Raw genomic sequence first — 22827 nt, 5'->3', positions numbered from 1 at the left:
AGTATCTAGGAGATAATTTCGGAGATCGACCTGTCCGTAAAGCCTCGGAATCTTTCGGAACTCGCAAATACACCATCGTTCCTTCAGAGAACTCTTTGGGTGAACGATGTCTATTAGAATAAAATCTGTCTCTGTCTTGAGCACTTATAATAGATTCTTTCACAACTTGTAACATTTCTTAAACATTTCTTGCATATCTTGTAAAAAATTACGTATTGCATCATGCTGAAGTCCTGAGAATCGCACTGTAACAGGTGATCTAGGTTGAAAACCATACATAAGCATGAAAGGACTAAAACTTGTACTCGTATGCTTAGTACTGTTATATGCAAATTCTAACATAGGAAGATAATCCTCCCACGAACTCTGTCTTTTGGATACATATGCTCGAAGCATATCCTTCAAAATCTGATTCACTCTTTGTGTCTGGCCATCAGATTGAGGATGATATGAGGAACTCAAATTCAAAGTTGTTTCCAACTTCTCAAAAACAAGTTTTCAAAAATCACTCGTAAACTTAGAGTCCCTATCACTGACTATGTCTTTCGGTAGCCCGTACAGTCTAAACAATTGCTCGATAAACTGCCTTGCTAATTGCGTAGTTGTAATGGTCTTCCGGGTCGGTAAAAATCTAGCCATTTTTGTTAAGCGATCTACCACAACCCAAATAGAATCATGGCCTTGATGTGTTCTTGGCAATCCGGTAATAAAATCCATGAAAATACTTTCCCATTTATTACCTGGGATTTGCAAAGGATGCAACAACCTAGCCTGTCTAAAGCGTTCAGCTTTATTTGCTTGACAAACTTGACACTTGAGAACATAATCTTCTACATACCCTTTCATCTTTGGCCAATAAAAAGTGTGTTTCACTAATGATAAGGTCTTGTGTACCCCGGGGTGTCCGGCAGAAGGGGCATCGTGACACTCCTTAAGAATCTTGGACATAATGTCCGGGATCTGTGGTACACAAATTTTGTTATTACGGAATAGTAAACCATTCCGAATGATCCAGTGACCTCCTGCAGCCTGAATGATAGGCTGCTCAGTCATTGAGTCTTGGTCAATCAATGAGCTCCCGTCTTGGATCTTCTGCCAAAATGGACCAAAATAACTATCAATCCTACAAAGCTCTCTCAATGACTGAAATAAGTCAGTAGAAATCTCGGTGAACGACAAAGTATTCACCTCTCTAATTCGACTAAGCGCATCTGCAACACTATTCATGGACCCTTTCCGATAACGGATCTCCAAGGTGGTAAGGTACGTAGTGTACGGTACGCTATCAGTACGTACGGAACGTACTTCTGCACGGAACAAATTTTAAGGTACGTAAACAGTACGTACCATTTGTAAACAGTTCTAGAAACCTGAATATTTTGTAGACATAGCAACCAAAATACTTAAAATAAAGAGATTGAACCTCATTACTTAAAGTTTAAATCAATTATCAGTTACCAAGCCCATTACACAATACCTCATGTTAACATTAAACAGTCATAGTGATATAAGCAAGAACCATGAAAGTCATAGATAATAAAAGAGAGTACAAATATCATGTCTACAGCTGCCAGCACATGTCCTGGTCCACAAGTGCAAAAAGCAAAACAATGAAACACTACACAGTTGTCTAGACTCTAGAGTCTAGATGCAAGAGTCTCAAATCTCATCATCAGATGAAGATGATGAGTCTTCTGAAGAGAGCATGCCTCCATCATTGATACCATTGCTCTCTTCATCGAACTCTGGCTCAGTAGCAACAAGCTCCAGTGCATCCTCATCATGTGCCTCGGGAATCTGAGTGTGAATGAGTTCGACAGCCTCATTTGCACGCCTCTGCTGGGTGCGACGAACTGGAAGCTTTCCCCTGCGAATGCTCTCTCGTCTCGCAGAGCCTGGATCTGGAGCTGCCGGGCGTAGAGGAATGCTGAGAGATCGTGCACGTGAGCGGGTCACACAACGATCCACGCTCTCAAGCTCTCTATGTAAAGCTCTCAAAATCTCCTCTTGCTCATCTCTAATCTGCCGATCCACAAGCTCCGGGCTGGGTTCATCTACCATTTTGAGTAGTGTTGGATCAACCTGTTTAAACATGCCACAAATTGCATATTGGACAATGGACATCCATTGAACTACAAAAAATTTCTACTTCTAAGTTCTTATTGAGTCCAAATTTCAATGTATACCTGCTTCGGTGACCCCAAAGCATGGTAGCTTCGCACGAGCCTCATGTTAGCTCTGCAATACACCAACTTCTCTAATTGAGAAGTACTAAGGCGATTCCGAATCTTAGTGTGTATAAGGGAGTATGAGCTCCAGTTCCGCTCACATGCTCCAGCCGAGCAATCCTGTGCAAAAATGAGTGCAATGCGAGCAAATTTGTAAATCTTTCAATGCTAAAACATCAATCTTCATTTCCGAAGATTATACTTTAGAGATTAATTACAAGTTACCTGAGATAGAACACGAAGAGCAACTCGTGAAAGGTTTGGAAGACCAACCCTTCCATAAGAGTGCCAGCATGTCAAAGGGAATTTCATGGCTTCCTTCCTCAATGACACAGGTCTCGCAAATGAAGCACCAATACCACTCATGTAAGTGGTGAACTCTCTATCAATCTGAAGTTGCTCCTCCTCTGAGAACATCCTTCCCACATACTCTGACTGCTTCATGCACAAAGCAGTATTATTCCATAGCTCTGGCGACCTGTAGAGAGGATGGAGCATGGCAGCCATCGCATGGATGGGACGGCTCATGAATGTCCACCGTTTGTCTACAATGTCCAGGATCTCACCTCGGCTGAAAATGAGAGATTGAACATACATGTCTTAGGTTATAGTGCTAAGAGAATCGAGAATCGAGAAGTCATAAAAATCAAAGAAAGAGGAAGAAATTAGAACTATTGCTTACCGTTGAGCAGTCATCATGGAGCACTGAGCAACATGGTCTTTCATTTGCATAAACAAATGAAAGACCAGCCCCAGAACCCTCCATGTCTGTAAGTCGGAGAAGGACATACACGGGCTTAAGTGCAACTGAAAGGCTATGAACTTGCTACCAAAAATCATCATCCAGGATCCGCCTCTGCAAGTATTTTGTACGCTCATCCTCTGAATTATGCATCTGTCGCCACCTTGGATCCACAACTGTTGATGATAGTGAATCTCTTATCTTGTAGAGCCTATCCAAGACCAAGAACATGTAGGCAAACCTGGTCTTGGATGGTCTCACCATATCCAAAGGGCTATGGCTCCGAAAGATGGCAAGAGCTTGATGCTTCTTGCGGAAGAAGGTGGTGATCTTTACAGCATCTGCAACAATGGGCTGCACCCAAACAAGCTTCCCAATGTCTTCCATAAGTAAATCAAGACAATGGGCAGCACATGGAGTCCACACTATATGTGGAAACTCTGCCTCGACCATTTGACCCATTGCCTTGCAGTTAGAGGCGTTGTCGGTCACCACCTGCACAACATTGTCCTCCCCAACCTCAAGGATAGCCTGTCGAATGTGGCCATAAATGAACTCCCCTGTGATCCTGTCGCCTGCTCTCCCTGCATCCACGGCACGCAAGAAATAGGTGCCCAAGCAAGATGACACAAGGATATTGATTATGTGCCTCTTGCGAATGTCTGCCCACCCATCCGAAATAATAGTGCATCCAAACTCCTGCCAACCTGCTTTCACAGGTGTGAGCGCCTTGTCTATCAAGGCCTTCTGCTCATCCAACATGGATGTACGCATCTTCGTATACTGAAGACCTGTCCATGTCTCAGTAGGCCCTACCTGCGCAATTGCTTTCACCATTCTTTTCCATTGGTCTGTCCTTAACACATTGAAGGATATATTACACTCAATAAGAGTGCGACAAATCTCCATTTCTGCCACCCTTTGTCGCTCTTTTACCCAAGCTTGTGATGAGATACAAGAACGCAGAGTGGATTGCTTTGATGCCTCCCCTGTACCTCTCGCATCTTGTGGCAGGAGGTCCTCATCATCAGCAATACGTGCCCTCTTCCTGCCTGTGGTGGATTGGGCTGAAGCCGAAAGACTTTCACCCTCATCTACTGCACCTGAACCTGTAACATCTCCAATAAAAGCATCATGGAGAGCATCTTGCGTACTTTCACCACCTCTAACATTGCTTGCACCACCCATTGCAGGACAATTCTCCGCAATCAATTGGTCCCTCACAGCTTGTGGTATTTTATCACATGGACCACATTGATTGGTGCACCCGATACCTATCATGTGCTTGATGACGCGAGTTATGGTGCTAGTGTACTGCTCCCCGCAATACTTGCATGCCCTTAGCCGAGTACCTGACCCTTGCTGAGAAGGGGTGTTAACAACCCTCAGGACATTGGTGTGGATTGCCCAGTTCGGGTTGGTCTTGCGCGGCATGATGAAGCCTGGGCGTGAGAGAGAGCGAAGAAGAGCGAAGAAGCTACTCTGCAGAGTTTTGCAGGTACACACGATTGTGCAAGTATTCACATGGACCCAAATTTTTTTCGCTTAATGCCCAAAATCTGGTCGCTTATCCGCAAGCGCATGGTCGCCACACGTTTCGCCACGCCACGCCACGTATTATTATTATTTTTAAAAAAAAACCGTACGGATCCGTACAGTACGGTATTGTACGGTACTGTACTGTACCGTACGGCTGTACCGTACTGTACGGATCCGTACGTACGTACGGAATCAACCTTGCGGATCTCAAAATCAAAATCTTGCATTAACTCAGCCCAACGAGCTTTTCTTCCTCTCAAATCATTCGCATCACACACATACTTGATTGACTGATGATCTGTCACGTGCACACCAGTCAGGTGTACAGTGACATGGCATCATTTTAGCATCATTAGCATCATCAGGAGTCATCAGGTATTTTACTGGCATTTATGCAATTTTATAGGCATTTTACAGGCATTTATGGGGCAGCCGACAGTAGTTGTGGACATGGCATCTGGCCGACAGCACTTATGCTGGCCGACCAGGAGCATTCTTGCATATATATATAGGCGCCTCTCCATTCAGCAATTCAGGTTCATCATTCAGCATTCAGCCTCAGTCCCTCAGCGTTTCTACTCCAGAAGGGGCTGAGAACATCATCGCATATCAGTTCAGCAGCATACAGCAGGGTGTTCTCCAACGCATCTCCTCCAGGAAGCTTTGGGAGCAGCATATTCAGCCAACGCATCAGCATACAGCATTCAGTCCAGCATATTCAGCAAACGCATCTATCTCCTCAGCATTTCCTTCCCAGGAAACAGGAGAGCATCTGCGTTTCATCATCAGGACAGCAGTTCATTCATCATATCAGTATATTCAGCATATAGACAGCATATTCAGCAGTATAGATCCATTTGGATCTCATTGTAACCGCATTCATCATCTAATATAGCTGCATTGCATTGACACATATTTGTCTATCTCTTAAACATCATTAAGTGCAGTTTAGTTAGACTAAGGTTGTGATTACTACGGTCTTAACCTCTCACATGTCACATTGGTATCAGAGCGTTACAGGGTAACCAGCCTTAGAGCATGTTCATTCCATCAGTCATTCAGTCAGACTTCATGTTAATCGCTTCCGCACAGTTAAACCCAATTCTCAAAATTTTGCAAGCCACCCTTAGGGATTTTCCCTTAGGTATGCATTAGTAACCCATCCATCTGCATTCTTGCACAGCATATAGGGTTGCACATGGCTTGCATAGCAGTCATCTTTGCAGTCATCCTAGCAGTCCATCTTGCATCTGCAAGGCATACATGTTGCCCATGAACTCTCTGGGAAAGAATGACATCCATCATCAAAGGAGGACATAAGTTTTGGGCTTCAACTGGCAGCAGCAGGGGGTTTCTCTTCCACAGAAGACGGAAGTTTGCTCCAACATCGCCTCAGGAGGTTCAGAGCTTTAGGTACGACGGAGATGGTAGGTGAAAGGTTTCCACAGGCAGGTCAGGGGTGACTCAGGTATTTGCCATTCAGTTCCCGTAGTACATAGAGTCTTGGCTCGAAGGATTTCACTCCCGCAGACGGCCTCAGTCCCGGCAGCAGAAGACAGAAGGGGGCAGTGGTTCGGAGGATAAGGATCACAGAGGAGTCGAAGGTTGCCAGGTATACCACCCATCAACAGTTTAGCAGCGGGGAATGTCACGTGCACACCAGTCAGGTGTAGAGTGACATGGCATCATTTTAGCATCATTAGCATCATCAGGAGTCATCAGGTATTTTATTGGCATTTATGCAATTTTATAGGCATTTTACAGGCAGCCGACAGCAGTTGTGGACATGGCATCTGGCCGACAGCACTTATGCTGGCCGACCAGCAGCATTCTTGCATATATATATAGGCGCCTCTCCATTCAGCAATTCAGGTTCATCATTCAGCATTCAGCCTCAGTCCCTCAGCGTTTCTACTCCAGAAGGGGCTGAGAACATCATCGCATATCAGTTCAGCAGCATACAGCAGGGTGTTCTCCAACGCATCTCCTCCAGGAAGCTTTGGGAGGAGCATATTCAGCCAACGCATCAGCATATAGCATTCAGTCCAGCATATTCAGCAAACGCATCTATCTCCTCAGCGTTTCTTCCCAGGAAACAGGAGAGCATCTGCGTTTCATCATCAGGACAGCAGTTCATTCATCATATCAGTATATTCAGCATATAGGCAGCATATTCAGTAGTATAGATCCATTTGGATCTCATTGTAACCACATTCATCATCTAATATAGCTGCATTGCATTGACACATATTTGTCTATCTCTTAAACATCATTAAGTGCAGTTTAGTTAGACTAAGGTTGTGATTACTACGGTCTTAACCTCTCACATGTCACATGTCACATGTCACATGATCAGTCAATACCACTTCTCCAAGCAACCGGTCTACCATCTTGAAATAGAGCAGCCCCGATGGCATAGTCACTGGCATCAGTTTCAAGAACATAAGGCCGACTAGGATCGGGTAATGCTAAGAGAGGTGCTTTCTTGACTTTATCTTTCAAAAGTCTGAAGGCCATATCCAGATCGTTATTCCAAGTGATAGGCTGATTTGACTTACGTCCACGACCTTTCAACAAGTCGGTCATCGGTAGTGTGAGCTGAGAGTATTCCCGCACAAATTTCCGAAGAAAAATAACAAAACTGTGAAAAGAACGAAGTTGTTTCACTGTTCGCGGTATAGGCCAGGCCAGAACCTTCTAAACTCGGTCATAGTCAATGCTCAATCCATTTCTAGTGATCTTGTGTCCCAAGTAAATGATGTCTGTCATGAAAAACTCACATTTACTTAATTTAGCATATAGTCGATTCTGTCTTAAAATAGTTAAGACAATCGTGAGGTGTCTAACGTGATCCTCAAGAGTACGACTACATATCAAAATATCATCCAGGAATACAACCACAAATTTTCCTAAATGTTCACGAAAAAGATCGTTCATCATTTACTGGATAGTGGCTGGAGCATTGGTTAATCCAAAAGGTAATACGAGAAACTCGTAATGGCCATACCTAGTCCGAATGGCGGTTCTTTCGACACGCCTTTTATGAATACGTATCTGGTGATAGCCAGTACGTAAATCTATCTTCGTGAAATATTTCGCTCCCGCTAACTGGTCAATCGGGTCATCTGATCTAGGGAGAGGATAACGACTCTTAATTGTCAGCTTGTTCAATCTCTTGTAATCTATACACATTCTCCAGGTGTTGTTCTTCTTTCTCCTAAGCAACACATGTGCATCCCAAGGTGATTTACTTGGACGGATCTGGCCCATCCTCAAATAATCTTCGAGTTGTTTAGCCAACTCATCTTCCTCAACTTGGCTCATCCTGTAAGGTGGAATACTAATGGGGTGAGCACCAAGGATCAGGTCAATACGATGATCTACTGCCCTTTCAGGTGGTAAGCCCGATGGCAGTTTCTTAGGGAATACATCTTGAAACGAATCAAGTATCTTCTGTAATTCTTTGCTTTCAAATACACTTAATTCATTGACATCCATAGAAGGTATGAGAAATGAAGAAAGTGGAATCAATACACAATGGAAAGCAGTATACAAAGAAGAATCCATTATATTACCAAAATCAATTGTATTTACAAGAGGTCCTTGAGAGGGATGTATACAATCACCTAAAATACTATACTGGGTGTTCCTATGTTCAAAAGAAAAAATATGACTAGACCAATCTATCTGGACTTGAAGAGTCTTAAACCACTCAATCCCTAATAACAAGTCTACATGTTCTAGGTGCATAATATAGCATTCTAGAGTATCTTTGTAGTCCTGAATCCGGATCGGTAGCGTCTCCACCTTTCGATCCCATACTTGCCGACCCGCAGGTAGGCGTATCCCATAGGTATGATCGCTGCGTGTTGTGTCAAGACCTAATTTCTGTACAAGTTTGTAATTAACAAAATTGTGTGAGCTGCCAGGGTCTAGAAGAATGTGGATTCTATGGCCATTTACTTCTCCATAAACTCAGAGAAGATCATGTAAGTCAAAAACTTAAGAGTTGAACAGATAATCAGAACATATACTAGGGTGAGAAAGTACTGTAACTGACGTACCTGTCAAAGACAATTGGTTAGTTGCCTTTGGCTTGGGTCCTGTGTTGGTCTTTGCACCCTTTTGCGTCGGGCACTCGTTACACATATGTCCTTTTTCTTCGCAGATGAAGCAACGTCCCTCTTTCTTGAGCTTCAAAGCCTTAAGGAGATGTTTTTTCTTCGCTGGGGTCGAAGTCGAATTCTTTGAAGGTTGGTCCGAAGACTTTTCCTCTGTCGTGCTAGTCATTGGTGCGGAGAACTTCCTTTTGTGCTTGTTCCCCTGCTCGGTAACGGGTTTAGACTTGGAAGAGACCATTGTATCATCATAGATACGAGCGGAATGAATGGCTTCGTCCAAAGTTTTGCATTTGTTGTTTTTAACCTGTAAACGGTATGAGTCGGGTAAACCGGCTACGAAGAAACCCAAAAGAGTGGTGGAATCCATCTTCGTAGCTTTCATCTGCTGCAAGTCCCTAAATTTCTGAAGATAGACCTCATAAGTGAGGTTCTGTGAGGTCATAGTCAAAGTAGTAAACCCGGCAAACAACATCATAGTCATCCTCTTTCTTGAGGGATTCTTTCTTGAAGACGTCTTCGAACTGTATCCAAGTCGTTGGTTTAGGGTTGAGTTCTTTCCACCAAAGCAAAGCTTTGCCTGAGAGAAAACCTGTTGCTAATTGGATCTTTTTTCCATCGTCATATGGATAAAACTGAAAATGGACTTGCCACTTATGTAGCCAAGTGTCCACTATCTCCTTGGTACGCTGCTTTTGCTCGCTCCCAAACTCTCCTGGAGTAATATTGGGGCCTAAAGCAGATGCTAAGGTATCCATACCCGAAAGAGTAGATAGGATAGTGGTCAACAAAGAGATGGAGTTCTTTAAAGCCTGCATCTGCACGGCGATTTGTGCTTGACGTTCCGAGGAAGAAGCTTCGAGAGCAACTTTAAACTCTTGGAAATCTGATTTTGAAACAAAATCGTCAAAAAGATCGGCATCGGTGGCTTCCGTAGCCGGCGGGTCTTCACGTTTGAGAATGGACTCCAACTCGGATTCTTGGGTCGATATCTTGAAGAGGGCAAGGTGAGAGAAAATATGTATCTTGCACAAGGAGAGTGAGAGCTTGAGAGATGTGTGGCAAGAAGCCCGCTTGAGGGGAATATATATGCTTCCCGAAAAGCTGACTTAGCTTTTGCTTTTGCTTTTGTGTTTTGTATATATATATATATATATATATATATATATTCTGTTACAAAAAAAAAAAACATTTATAAAGCAAAGTATGGGTTTTTTAAACCCTTTCTAAGGTTCAGCAAAAAAAACGAAGGCAAAGTAAACGTGGCGTGGGTTTTAAAAAAAAAATGAAAGCTAAAAATATAAAAAAACTCTGCCACACCCGTCGACTGCTTTTAGTGATTTTTTTTGCAGCAGCCTTAGCGCCGACTTTCAGCGCTGCTGTACGTGCCCGCCTGTGAGCGCCGACTGGAGTTGCTGCTTGTGTGCGCATACTTGCCCATCTGCGCCTGTATATACACGCGTGCGTAAACCTACCTGTGCATACTTGCGTATGACTGGCTCAAGGGCTCATTCGGCTACTACTTCCCCCATAAAGCTGCGCAGCCACACAGGCGCCACACAGCCACATAATCGCTACAGCCACACAGTGGCTTATGTGCAGCCACTTATACGCTGCAATCCACCCCACAGGCGATACAGCCACACAAGCGCTACTTCTCTCTCTCTCTCTCTCTCTCTCTCTCTCTCACACACACACACACACACACACACACACACAAACAGCCGACAGGTTTTTTCTTCTTCTCTCTCTCTTCAAACTGTTCATACAGCTGAAACACTTACAACCCTTCTTCTTGCAAAGCAAACAACCCATACAATACCAACCCTTCACCACGGGTTTCTACGATGCAAAAGCAACATGTTGAAATTGGGGAAAAAAAAACGGCAGTATGAACAGAAAAACAGTAAGCTTCTCAAACTCATGTCTTTTCTTCGACCTTTTTTTCTCTACCTACCGACTTGCTCGTTCACGAGGCTTGCTCTGATACCACTATCAAATCCCCATAGGATCTCCTCGTAGGACGCTCCTAGTATAAGACTCGAAACCTGCAAACAAACCAAACAAACATGACGGGGGTGCAGGCTTGACTCACTTCCCAACCTTGACAGCCGTGGGCAAGTCCACAAGTCTTGGCTATCCCCATCGAGCCACGAGCTGAGCTAACTAGATGAACGTACCGACCAATCTCTACTTTGTGACGTCCCATACCGCCACGAAGCTACCCTTGTGGGCCTTGAGATTGTTGTCGGCCTCGGCTGCATAAAGCAAGTGCACGCCTGCACTAGATCGAGGCTCCTGACCATAGAGCTCTCACAAAGACACACGAGACTCTATATGACTAATGACTAACCTTGGCCACCCTTTTATAGGCTCTTGGTTGGTCATCGGGCATTGGCACGGTCCGGGCTGCGGGGCGTGACGGCACGGCATGGCACCGTGCCGGGGGGGGGGGGGGTGCGGTGCGGGGGCGTGACGGCACGGCCCCGGAGGAGGGGGGGGGCTGCGGGGCATGCGCCCGTCCATACTTGGGTGCCCGCCCGTTAGTCTATCCCTAACTTAGCTTGCCAATCAGCTTGCTGCCTAGCTCGAAGCTTCCCCAACCTCGAAGCTAGTCTTGTGTGCGTGTAGCACACGGTAGATACACACTGTGCACATGACATGATGAGAACATAAGTATTGCTTGGCTTACTAATAGGCTCTCTGTCTCTCTCTCCCCTGCTGCCCCCCCCCCCCCCCCCCCCCCCCGAGAGCCGCCTCTCAAGAGGTGACACATGATCGGGTGCTACAACTTAGTGGAGCTAGACGTCCGAGGCTCAGAGGACCTAGCAAGAGATCTCGTATGCACTGGCGGATACAGCTGATCATAGCCAGGCACTAGCAGAGGCCTACCAAGCACTTTGCCTCGGATGAGATTGGCCTCATGTTACAGCATCCCATGTGAGAGTTCCCCAACCCCCCCCGGCGCGCCCGCGGGGATGCTATCACTCATCTGATCATACCCCTCTTCATATTATCTTTCTTGTTCCACAGACAGCTTGTATCGGACCTTTGATTGTAACTTTTGTCTCATAGGTCATTCTGGTCTTTTGAAGATGTTAATATGACATTTCATGTCATTTCTCTCTCTCATTTTTAATAGTTTTCTTGATTCAAATCATAGCTTGCTAAGTTTCTTGTCTTGATAGTTACTCTATCAATCTAACTTCATTTTCAAAAATTTGTATCTTTACTTTGTATTCTTTGCAATTATGAAGGTAAACAACATTGTTTATGGTTGCGTTTTTTAGTATTGTTTGCTTGCTGACATATGCATTATTGTGCCGACACAGCATGGTGTTCTCTGTTGTGATTTTTCCTTAATTGATCAATCTCTATGCTTGTCTACAGGATGTACAATCCAAGGTCACTGATATTGTGCTTGGGAAAGATAAACCTATTGAAGAGTCAGATCCTGATTATGAGAAGTTGAAGCACTACATTTTTGAACTAGAGGACCATCTAGCAGAAGCACAAAAACAATCTTTCCGATTAGCCAAGCGCCACACAGGTTTGTTATTGAAGAAAGTTGCTCACTTACTAGCTTTTGTAAGTTTTTGGCCTTTTAGGAAAAATAATTAAAAAAGAAAAACTAAAGAGAAATGTTCTACACTTTTTTTTGGTTGTTGGCATTTTAGAGCTAGGTCAGGCACTTGTGGACTTTGGGAAGGCAATCAAAGATCTAGGAGGTTGTGAGAATGCAAATCTCCAGAAGGCATTTTCGGAACTCGGTTCTCAATCAGAGCTACTTTCTTATAAGCTACAAAAGCAGGTATACTTATTTGACAGTTATATGCAAGCAAGCATGCACACCAGGTGTACTTTCTTATAAGCTACAAAAGCAGCTATACTTATTTGACAGTTATATGCAAGCAAGCATGCACACATGCACACCAGGTGTACTCCTGTATGCAAATGAGTACACAATCATACACCTAATGTACAATCATATGGACGTGCACCATAGTTGCCTTGGGGAAACAGAAACGGGGTTCCTTGAGGGGAAACCTGAACAAGAGAATGCCAGGTCCACGTGTTTTGACATACAAACGATGCTTTTTTTTCTCAAAAAAAGCATAGCAAACAATGGACATGCCTCAGAAAATAGCAAACATTAAGAGAGTCAAAATAATAGATAAAGGCCTTATGTATGACATGCATTGAAAACGTGTTCTACAAAATGGCATGTTTGGAAAGGGACGAATGATGATCCTCGGTAACTATGACATGCACATTAGGTGTACTCACGAAAGCAAGTGTGATGCCTTTGTATGATAAGAACCATCTGTCTCTGTTTGTCTGTTGGAGGTCGTATGGTGTGAGGCCTTGGATGTCAAGTTACTCCCACACTAATAGCAGACCTTGGGCTGTGAGGATGTAGTTTGATGCGATTTAGCTTGCCTGTGGTGAATAAGAAAGAACATGTATTGATAGGTGTACGCCATTTTAAACACTTCACCAGCATGCCAAAGACTCAAATAAAAGGTTATGAATGTTTTTCAAAGTAAAAGAGGGTTGGTGTTTGGAGTGTTGCCTGTGAAGTTAAGCATGAAAGCTATGCTGTATGATGGGAAATTGTCCATGACATTTTGGAACTTCATGGTGTCCATTGCAACTGATGAAAAGATCTTTTGATTGCAGGGTCAAGATTTGATGATGAATTTTGAAGAACCATTGAAGGAGTACGTACGGACTGTGCAGTCTATCAAGGTTTCAATATTTTCTAGCCTGTTGCAACCTCTTAGGACGGAACTTTATAGTTTTCCAAGCCAACTTTTCTGTTTGTCTTTTTTTTTCCTTCTTTAGTCAAATCCTTGTAGGATTGATGACTAGCAGTGGATTAGTGGATTTTGATCTCCTGCATGTTCTGAGATGAGAGCACAATGCATGAAAGTAAAAAGTAGAAAGAAAGAAAGAAAGAAAGAAAGAAAGATATATTAAGCGTCTACTAAAGACCCAATGGGCCTATGAGACCAAAGTGATACAATAATGTCCATGGCATATCTCATCATGGAATGGAAAATAAAACAAAAAGAAAACATAAACATAGCTATCTCACTGGGGCGATACAAAACTGTCCATGGAAACTCATATTAACATCTTTAAAAGACCCAATGGGTCTATGAGAAAAGGTACAATGAATCTATGAGAATACTGAATCATGGAAAACTGAAAAGAAAAGAAAAGAAAACTAGCTATCAATGCCTTAACATGTAAGGTATAAACTGAAAAGTATGAAGTACTACTATGGGTTATCTTCTAAGCTAACATCTGGCTGAGGATCCTACTTAATTGAAGCATTATTCTCAAATTTTACATCATTTTTCAAAATTGAGGGCATATATCAAGCATTGGAGTGTTGCTTCAACCTCCTAAAGCAAAATCCTAATTTTTCCAAAGAAAGAGATGAAAAATGTGTTCTCTGTAATAATTCAACCGCTAAGCCATCAAATGAGTAGGCCAAGTTGGTATCAAGGGGGGATGATCATAAATGTGGTGCTACAGAGCACAAAAGCGTGTTTCCATGTCTGTGTCGAATTTCTTTGTGTGAATGTTTGGCCTTATTAAAGTCCAAAAAATGTGTTGTGTTTTGTTCAATTATGTGTTGTTTGTTGTTCAAATGTGAGTTGTGTGTTGTGAATGTGAGCGACTTGATCTCGTGTGTACTTTACCCTTGGGAACTCATGACTGGCATGCGAAACTAGGCCATGAGCCTAACATTTATCCTTGACATAGTATGAGGTAATTGTTAGAATCGTGCACCTCAGTGTATTTATGGGGTTTGCCTATTTTATGGGCTTTTATCATTTTCTCCTATTTTTAGTAAGTCGTGGGCAATCGGCATGTTTCTAGAGGCAGTCGACCATTTCACATATGCACTATAAAAGGGGTCTTCTCATACTCACTTGGGGTAGTTCATTGCATAGTTCAACACTACTTGCTGGCTATTGCCATTGTAAAGCTTCAAGATATTATAAAAGGTGATCTCATCCACAAGCTTTCTCTCCTTTGCTCCCTCTTCTCTCTCTTGTTTTGTCTACGCTTCCGCCTATTTCTACTCCAACATGGTATGAGACGTTGAGGTCCCGGCTCTCCAATTCCAGGCGACTTTCTTCCTTCTTGCTGGTGTTTTTTGGAGCTTGATCTGCACCTACGTTTTTTGCAAGGTGGCTGCGTTTTCTGCCTCATCAAACCCCTCTTCATCTGTGTTTTCTGTCTGTTGGCTGCCTCTACTGTTTTGCTATGTGCTGAGCATCAAAGGCAAGCTTCAAAGTGCTATTTTCAGCAGTTTCGCAAGGTGAAGGGCTGTTCTTCAGTCCTGGACAGCAGCAGCTGAAGGTGTTTTGTTTGGTGTGGAGGTGCTGACAAGCGGCTCTTTTTGGTCCTCTTCCTCCCCGGCTTCCCCTCCCTTTGGTTGGGTATTTCTGTGTGATTTGGTGGACTGTTTTGTTGCTGTTCAGCCTCTTTTTCTCTCAGATTTGAGAGGGGTTTGATTGATCCTTGTGCCTCGCTTCATTGGAGAGTGCTCGAGAGGAGTCTTGGAGTGCTGAGATCTGTGTACTTTGTTGTTGTGGATATGGCTCCCCCCTTGTTGGAAGCTGAATATGTAGATCTGGTTCATCCACAAGGGTTTGTGGGAGATTGTTCAGGGCAGTGAGAAGAAGCCTGAGCGTCCTCAGAACTCCAGGAGGTGGATTTAGGATCAAGAGGATGAATTTCGTGCGGAATCACAAGAGTTTATTGGCAATGGGTGTTGCTTTATTCTCTGCTCAATTGGTTGCACTTATCCTTACCAAGCTTCCCTCGGAGTATGATGTGGTTTATCGAGCTTTGCGGTGCTAGGTCACAACCACTCAGTTGGATTTTGATGACCTTATTTCCCTTCTCTTGGAAGAAGACTTCGTCCAAAGGTGTCTCTTAACAGTTCAGATCAGGCACTTACTTCAGTACAGAAGAATGGTCGGAATCGTTGCTTCTCATGTGGGAAGCGAGGAAATCTGTCGAAGGATTGTTTGTCCAAGAAGGACAAGACTCTTCATCTCAAAAGAACTCCCAGGGTGCTTCCGGCTTGAGAGGACCAAGATGGTGTACTTCTCTAGTATACATGCAGTTTCCCCCATGTGCTTCTTGTTAGACATCATCTCCTTGTTGCTGGCTTCATGTTTAGTGTCCTATTTTAGCCTCTAGGTTGACCATGTTAGCTTGAGGGGCTGGTCACCCCTCACTTATTTTACCCATATTTTATCCCCATTTTATGGAGTCTTAGGGCACTTTTCCCTAGTCGTGGAGGAATTTTTCCCTAGTCGGTTGCCTTCATGTTGGCATATATTTAGCTGGCTTGCCTCCCTCATTCTTCACTGCTTGCTTAGCATTATTTGCTGCAGTCTCTCACATACGAGGTTTTCTCCCCTCTTGCTCGGGACATGTATTCCTTTGGATGATGATATTGAGAGTAGGTTTTCACTTGTGTTTACTCTCCATCTCTCTCTCTCTCACTCTCACTCTCACTCTCTTGTGTTTCCACCTTCCCTTCTTCCGCTGTGCATTCTATCATGGTATCAGAGCGCCAGTGATCTACAGTGTTGGATGCTCCCTCCTCTCCCTCTTGCGTTTTTTTTTTGTGTTTTCAGCAAGGTGGACAGATCTGCGTTTTTTTTCTCTCGGGTTGTTGCTGGTCGGCTGGCTTCTTCCAGGTGTTTTTCTCTGCAGCCCGTCGTCATCCATATCAGGTTTTGACCTTCTGAGAACCCCCCTTCACCTGTCGGCTGCAATGTTTTTAGGGCAGCAGCACCTGGTTTGCTGTGTTTTCTTTTACTGGTGTTTCCTACAGCAGATTTGCAGTGTTTTCAGCATCTACCCCTCCTTGTTGCGTTATTTTTCTGAACAGATCTTGCTGGTAGCTCTACCTTCATCTGGGCTTCATTTGTTGGACCCGAAGGTACCTTCTCTTCAGCGTTTTTCCTCATAGGAGGTGTGGACATTGGTTCGCCTGAATTTTCAGGTTTGTAGCCTCTTGTTTGGCTGCGTTTTCTTTTCTGGTGGACACAGATCACTTGCAGAGGGGGTTTTGTTTGGATTGTGGCTTTGGAAGCAGTTTGGTACTTGAGGAGGATACTGAATTTCTTGTTTCAGTCAGCGTTTTGCTGATTTTGGATTATCTATACGTGTGTTTTGTTCCTAGCCTACACGGTTTCCAGTTTCTTCATGTTCCTTGCCTTCTGTTGGCGGTGGAGTGCTGTTTTTTCCTGGACAGCAGTGTTTTGGCTGCGTTTTGCTTCCCAAAGGAGTTTTCTACACTCAATTGGGGGCCCATCTCCAGCTACTTCACTTGAGGATTAGTTTCGGGAACTGTTTTGTATTTGTGGAGACTTTCTGTGACAGGAGTTTCCAGATTTTGGAGGAGAGTAGTGATCTTTTCAGAGATCTTGAGCAGAGTTTATTTTGTCCGAGCTTGTGTTCTTTGCAGTGTTTGCAGAGAAAGGAGGGTGTTTTGCTTATGAGGTCTGATCCTTTCACATGGATCACTTGTTTGTTGCTGATTCTTGGGATCTAATTCTACTTATGGTGTCACGATCCTGTGAATTTGTGCAGTGTAGGTGTGAGCATGGTGGATAGTGCGCAAGACACAAGTGTGTAGGACAAAGGTTATATGATCACACTTGGGGACACTTATTAAGGGTTCTTTTTATTACCCCATGTGGGGGAGGGATAACTGTTTTGAGAGGACAAAGGTTTTAGAAACCTTTTAACTAAAAGAACACCTCTTTCTAAAAGTGAATCGTGGCTTAGGGGAGCCCATGTTATTTTTGGAGGAAGCTTACTCTTGGGGAAAAGTCGGGCTATAGCTTGACACGCTTGCTTTTTCTTATCTTGCATATTGGCGGCTGCAGCAGCAGGAACAGAGAGAGGACCGAGAACAGGTTGCAGGCAGGCTGGATAGAAGATCATGAGCTCATAGGGATGCACACCCTTGGAGTTGGCAGGCTGCGCAGATGCTTACCAAGTTGGGCTGCAGGCAGATAGGATTGCAGGAGGCGCGTAGGTTTGCAGGTAGTTGCAGGAAGCGCAGAAGGGTTTGTACTTCCCTTTATCTCTCTCTTCTGCATACTGTCGGGCTCCAAGTCGCATGTGGATGCTTTTCATGTTTCCTCTGAAGAGCAGCAATCCTACGTGTAATAGCTCTCTCCTTGTCCAGAGCCTCCTCCTTCTTAGACAAGGCAGTGCTATGATAATGATAGCTGGTTCTCTCAAGAGCTAGCGCAATATATTGACGAGGATCAGGACCGTCACAAGATCTCCATCTCTCTCTGATCTCAAGGGAAATGTCAGCATCAAGATAAAGAGAGTCAGGGATACGGACACGGGGAGAGGCCGAGCAAGCCCCAGGCTCCCTGAGACACAAAACGACGGGGCAATGGTCGGATTTGGTGGTGCTAGGCATAATAGCAATTGTGCCTCCTCTGTCCAAGGACCAATCATCCACATAAAACGTGTCCAGACGTGCAAAGATGCTCTCATCCCCGCTCCTGCGGTTATGCCAAGAGAAAGATAAGGAATTTGGCCTTCTTTGGAAATCATCCTCAGTCCAACAATCCCTGCCAAAAAAGGAAAGCGTGAACCTCTCCCATGAGGTTTGCTCCAAAGGGTGTAAACCCCCTTCGCGTCCACCCTTCTTGTCAGAAGGTTGCTCAACCATATTAAAATCTCCTCCCACTATCCAATGATCAACCTGGGGAATGACATTTGTAATGGTGTCCCAAAAGGCCACCCTTTCACCTCTCACGTTAGGTGCATAGATATGCAAGATTCCCAATTTCTGACCCTCATGCATGATCAAGATCCACTGCGCTCTAGCAGGGATGATAACACCGTGCCCAATAACATGAGGTATAATAGATGCTGCCACTGAAATACAAACACCTCGTCTGGTCCGAATTGCCGAGGACAAGAAGGTGTGGCCAGAAAGCATCTTACCAGTTTTGCCACACTGAGATCTATCCAATTTATCTTCCTGCAACAAAAGCACATCCATAGACCTTCCTGTAACAGCAGGGTGAAGCTGGTCCTTCAGAAGGCGCTTCCTACCATGGGTGGGAAGCCCTCCAAGGCCCTGAACATTCCATGAGACGATTCTCATGGAAGAGAAGAGGGTTTGACCCCCGATCTAAGAAGACGATGGGCAACGTGAGGACGCCTCTCATAATGCTGGAGGACGGGAAAATCCATGAGGCAAAGTCCATTGACATGCCCTTGTCCGAGGCACTGCACTGTACCTGCATATGTACGAGAAACCTGTTCGCCCTGCGGGGCATCAAGGGCAATGGCATCATGCTGAAAATCTTGCAATACATGATCCCCATTGTGCTGAACATCCTGCATATCGCCCTCTCTACTTACTCAACAAAATCATCTTGATCTGAGATATCATCTCTCTGCAAAGATGCATCAACTGACACATCCCTCTGACCAGAAACATCATCTATCTGTACATGATCCCAAGAGGCCTTCCCATCAATCGCACCAGGGGGACGGGCGTGAGAGACAGCTCGCCACACCTGGCGGATTGAAGGACGGGAAGGAACCAAGGGAGGTGGCGCTTGAGAAGCACGCTTACGAGGCCTCATGCGACCTCGAGCCTGAGGACAATCTTGAGCAAAGTGACCCTGTTGGTGACAAACCCGGCACTGATCGGGTTTACCTGCAATCTCCATACGTTGCTTCAAAGGGCCACAAGGGCCCGGAAGCAAAACATTGTCCTCAAAGAGCTCAATGTCACGGGCAAGAACCATGACCGTGGGGACAGCATCCGCCGAGGCAGTGACCACCTGGGCAGAAGATGTCGGCAAGGCGTGAAGTGGGGGCACTTGAAGAACCAGCCCAAAGGCAGACCCGATGGCCTCTAACAATATGTGCGAGGAAGACCTGGGAATCTGAGAGTAATCGGGAAATGGTTCCGGTCTTCCTCAAGAGGGTCAAAATAGCTGGAGTAGGGAAGAAAGAATATCTTCCTCGGGCCCAATGGCAAAGGGTTGCCCTTCAAAACCTCTAAGGCTGCGTCCTCAGAATCAAAATCCACTTGGAAGAAACCTCTTCCAAGAAACTTGACATCTTGAAAGTGTAGAGCGAAGTCAGAGGGCAGAGCCGCCAGGACCCAATCCTGAGCCTGGAGATGGGACGGGTGAGATCCAAAGATTCTGGCAATGAGGGTCGTTTTGGAGTCTTTCTCTATTTCGGCGTAGAGGACCGCAAGCTCGGCTTCGGAAAAAACAATGGTTTGCTCGGCCGAGGGAGAATGATTAGCCATGATGCTAATCGAAGAAAAAGGTCGACTTGAACCCGGATGAGGAGCAATCCGAACCAAGGGGAAGAGGTAGGCAAGGAGGCGGAGGAAAGGAAGGGAGGGAGGAAAAGGGAAAAGCAAAAAGGAAAGGGAAGCAAGGGGGAGATGGCTGGATGCAAAGGCGACGAAGGGCGGGGGAAGGGCAGCACAACAGGGCTGCGCAGAGGGAAGAGGCGGAGGAAGGAGGGGAGGCGGGGAGAGGAGGAGAGGCGAAACAACGCAAACTGGAGGGCGAAGAAGGGCGGGAGGCAGAGGCAGAGGCAGGGGCAGGGGAAAATGGCGATGGAGGAAGGATGGGAGGCGGAGTGTGGATGGGGGTGAAGCAGGCAGAGAGGCGGAGGGGCGCAGCGATGGAGGAAGGAAGGGAGGCGGAGGAAGGAGGGGGCGAAGCAGCCACAGAGGCGGAGGGGCGCAGGTTAGGGTTCGGGGAGCTAGGCGGTCCTCTCGTTGCTGTCGCTATCTTGAACCATTATTTGAAGCAACACGTCGTAGCCTCATGGTTGTTTTCTTCCAGAGGAGCGGTGCACCTAGCAGCTTGTTCTGTTGCTTTTGTAGTTGAGTTGCTGAGGAGATTGCTTGTGGAGCTTTCTTGGTACCTGTTTCTGCAGTCTTTCATCTTTGATCGAGGACGACGTCTTTGGCTTCTTGGAGTTCACTTAGCATCCGGTGTTGAGAGGGGGTGTTGGATATCATTTCCTTGTTGTTGGCTTCATGTTTGGTGTCCTATTTTAGCCTCTAGGGTTAACCATGTTAGCTTGAGGTGCTGGTCACCCCTCACTTATTTTATCCATATTTTATGGAGACTTAGGACACTTTTCCCTAGTCGTGGAGGATTTTTTCCCTAGTCAACTGCCTTCATGTTGGCATATATATAGCTAGCTTGCCTCCCTCATTCTTCATTGCTTGCTTAGCATTGTTTGTTGCAGTCCCTCACATATGAGGTTTTCTCTCCTCTTGCTCGGAACATGTATTCCTTTGGATGATGATAGTGAGAGCAGGTTCTCACCTGTGTTTCCTCTCCATCTCTCTCTCTCACTCTCTCTCCTGTGTTTCCACTTTCCCTTCTTCCGCTGTGCATTCTATCACTTCTAGCTAGAGGAGGCTTGTGGGCGGGAAACTCTATTTGTTGGTGCATGGGAACCGTGAGTCGGAGTTCAAAGCATTAAAAATCTGACAGGACATGGTCATCTTTGGTGTAGTAGAGATTATGGATTGGATTTGTTTCGAGTTCTTTGTTCGAGGCTTTTGCGACGTGATGTGTTCACAGTCCACTGTTGGGGATTATGGGCGCGGTGTATCCAGCGGCTCATCATCTTATTCTTGGAGTTCACTGCACACTTGTGTGGGAATTCGGAGCCAAGCAAAGTTCCTTGCTGGTCATGGTGGCATTTTGTTTTGAGGAAACAAGTTGATGGGTACTCTTTCTGAGGTGATTCCGGTATGTGTAGTACTGGAGGGTCCATGGTTGCATCTTCATCAGCTTATCTTCTTCAGACTCTTGCACACTATGACCTGTAGAGGGGGTGTTAGAATTGTGCATCTCAATGTATTTATGGGGTTTACCTATTTTATGGGCTTTTATCATTTTCCTCTATTTTTAGTAAGTCATGGGTAGTCGGCCTGTTTCTAGAGGCAGTTGGCTAGTTCACATATGCACTATAAAAGGGGTCTTCTCATATTCACTTGAGGTAGTTCATTCCAAGCATAGCTCAACACTACTTACTGGCTATTGCCATTGTAAAGCTTCAAGCTATTATAAAAGGTAGTCTTGTCTACAAGCTCTCTCTCCTTTGCTCCCTCTTCTCTCTCTTGTATTGTCTATGCTTCCGCCTGTGCATACTCCATTAGTAATCCCTTGAGAGAAGGGATTGTTGGGAATCAAGGTCTTAGGTGTGTGTGAAAGGCTTCTAAGCCTGAATAAATATGTGGTAATGTGTGTGTGTGGACATCCGCTAAAAAGGAGTAAACACTTGCTTAAATGTTTGTGTGTATCTGTGTGTGAGCCCTCTCTTAGAGGGGCATGCATAATGTTCTGATTGTCCAGCCGTTAGATTGGTCCAGAGAATTTCGTGTATTCGTTGATGCAATCAGATGTGGATTAGGAGTGTGCTGATGTGGGAGTTTGATGAGGGTTGGTTCTGCCCAGTGCATTACGCTAGCCGGATGTTGTCAAGAGTGGAACGCAACTATCTCACCACCGAACAAGCAGCTCTTGGGACGATCTATTCAGTCAACAAATTTTGGCATTGTTTGTTGTACAATCACTTCACTTTTCACGTGGATTGTAACATGTGGAAGCTTACAAATAGGATTATACTTTGATAACAAATATTCACCACCTTGGTTCTTGATGATTGCACAATGTAGTGGAGATAAGAGTACGAGAGAGAGAGAGAGAGAGAGAGAGAGAGAGAGAGAGAGAGAGAAGAAGAAGAAGAAGAAGAACAACAACAACAAAGACAAGGTACACTCGATTGGGTCCCCGCCAAGGATTGGTGTATTTGCTTTATTGAATGTTGAGAAAAAGACCGATTTCTGTAGGCACACCTTGGCTGTAAACCTGCAGCCTGTAGTACCTGACTCTTGACCTTCAAGTTCACCTTTTGCTTGGGATTCCCTTGGCTGTCCTTGGCCTTGAATACCTTCAGCACTTTGTGAATATGAGATGGTGAAGACCTAAACAATCCTATGCTTTTATAGTTCCCAAAAAGGCTGGTCAGTTTGCTCATAAACCCTGTCGGCCTGTTGCTATTTGTCCCACGACTTGTAATATGCCATAAAAGGTGCTTTTTCATATAGGGCCACCAAGTGCTGGCCACC

General features: G+C 44.9%; 2 protein-coding genes and 1 pseudogene across 5 annotated transcripts in view; 1 reads left to right on the top strand and 2 right to left on the bottom strand.

The window, feature by feature from the left end:
* Nucleotides 1–22827, top strand: part of LOC147636717 (sorting nexin 1-like) — a 43749-nt gene that overhangs the window by 17304 nt on the left and 3618 nt on the right. For all 4 annotated transcript variants that reach the window (XR_015266197.1, XR_015266198.1, XM_086800200.1 and 1 more), the window contains exons 6-8: nt 12018–12177; nt 12305–12438; nt 13308–13376. Coding sequence is in view for 2 of the 4 variants with exons in the window: in XM_086800200.1 (XP_086656326.1) it covers nt 12018–12177; nt 12305–12438; nt 13308–13376 (363 nt within the window). In the remaining 2 variants the exon portion in view is untranslated. The remainder of the gene's footprint in view (nt 1–12017; nt 12178–12304; nt 12439–13307; nt 13377–22827) is intronic.
* On the bottom strand, nt 1235–2850 carry LOC147636719 (uncharacterized). The gene is made up of 3 exons (XM_086799832.1): nt 2454–2850; nt 2187–2348; nt 1235–2082 (listed from the first exon to the last, which is right to left on the bottom strand). The coding sequence occupies exons 1-3, from the start codon at nt 2823–2825 to the stop codon at nt 1660–1662; spliced, it is 957 nt and encodes a 318-aa protein (XP_086655958.1). The 5' UTR covers nt 2826–2850; the 3' UTR covers nt 1235–1659.
* LOC147636718 (uncharacterized) lies at nt 2907–6536 on the bottom strand (annotated as a pseudogene).

This window comes from Cibotium barometz, chromosome 7 (genome assembly GCF_041138505.1).
Source record: "Cibotium barometz isolate CiBa-2024 chromosome 7, ASM4113850v1, whole genome shotgun sequence".
NCBI classification, from domain to species: domain Eukaryota; kingdom Viridiplantae; phylum Streptophyta; class Polypodiopsida; order Cyatheales; family Cibotiaceae; genus Cibotium; species Cibotium barometz.
This window is presented reverse-complemented; position numbering and strand designations above follow the sequence as displayed.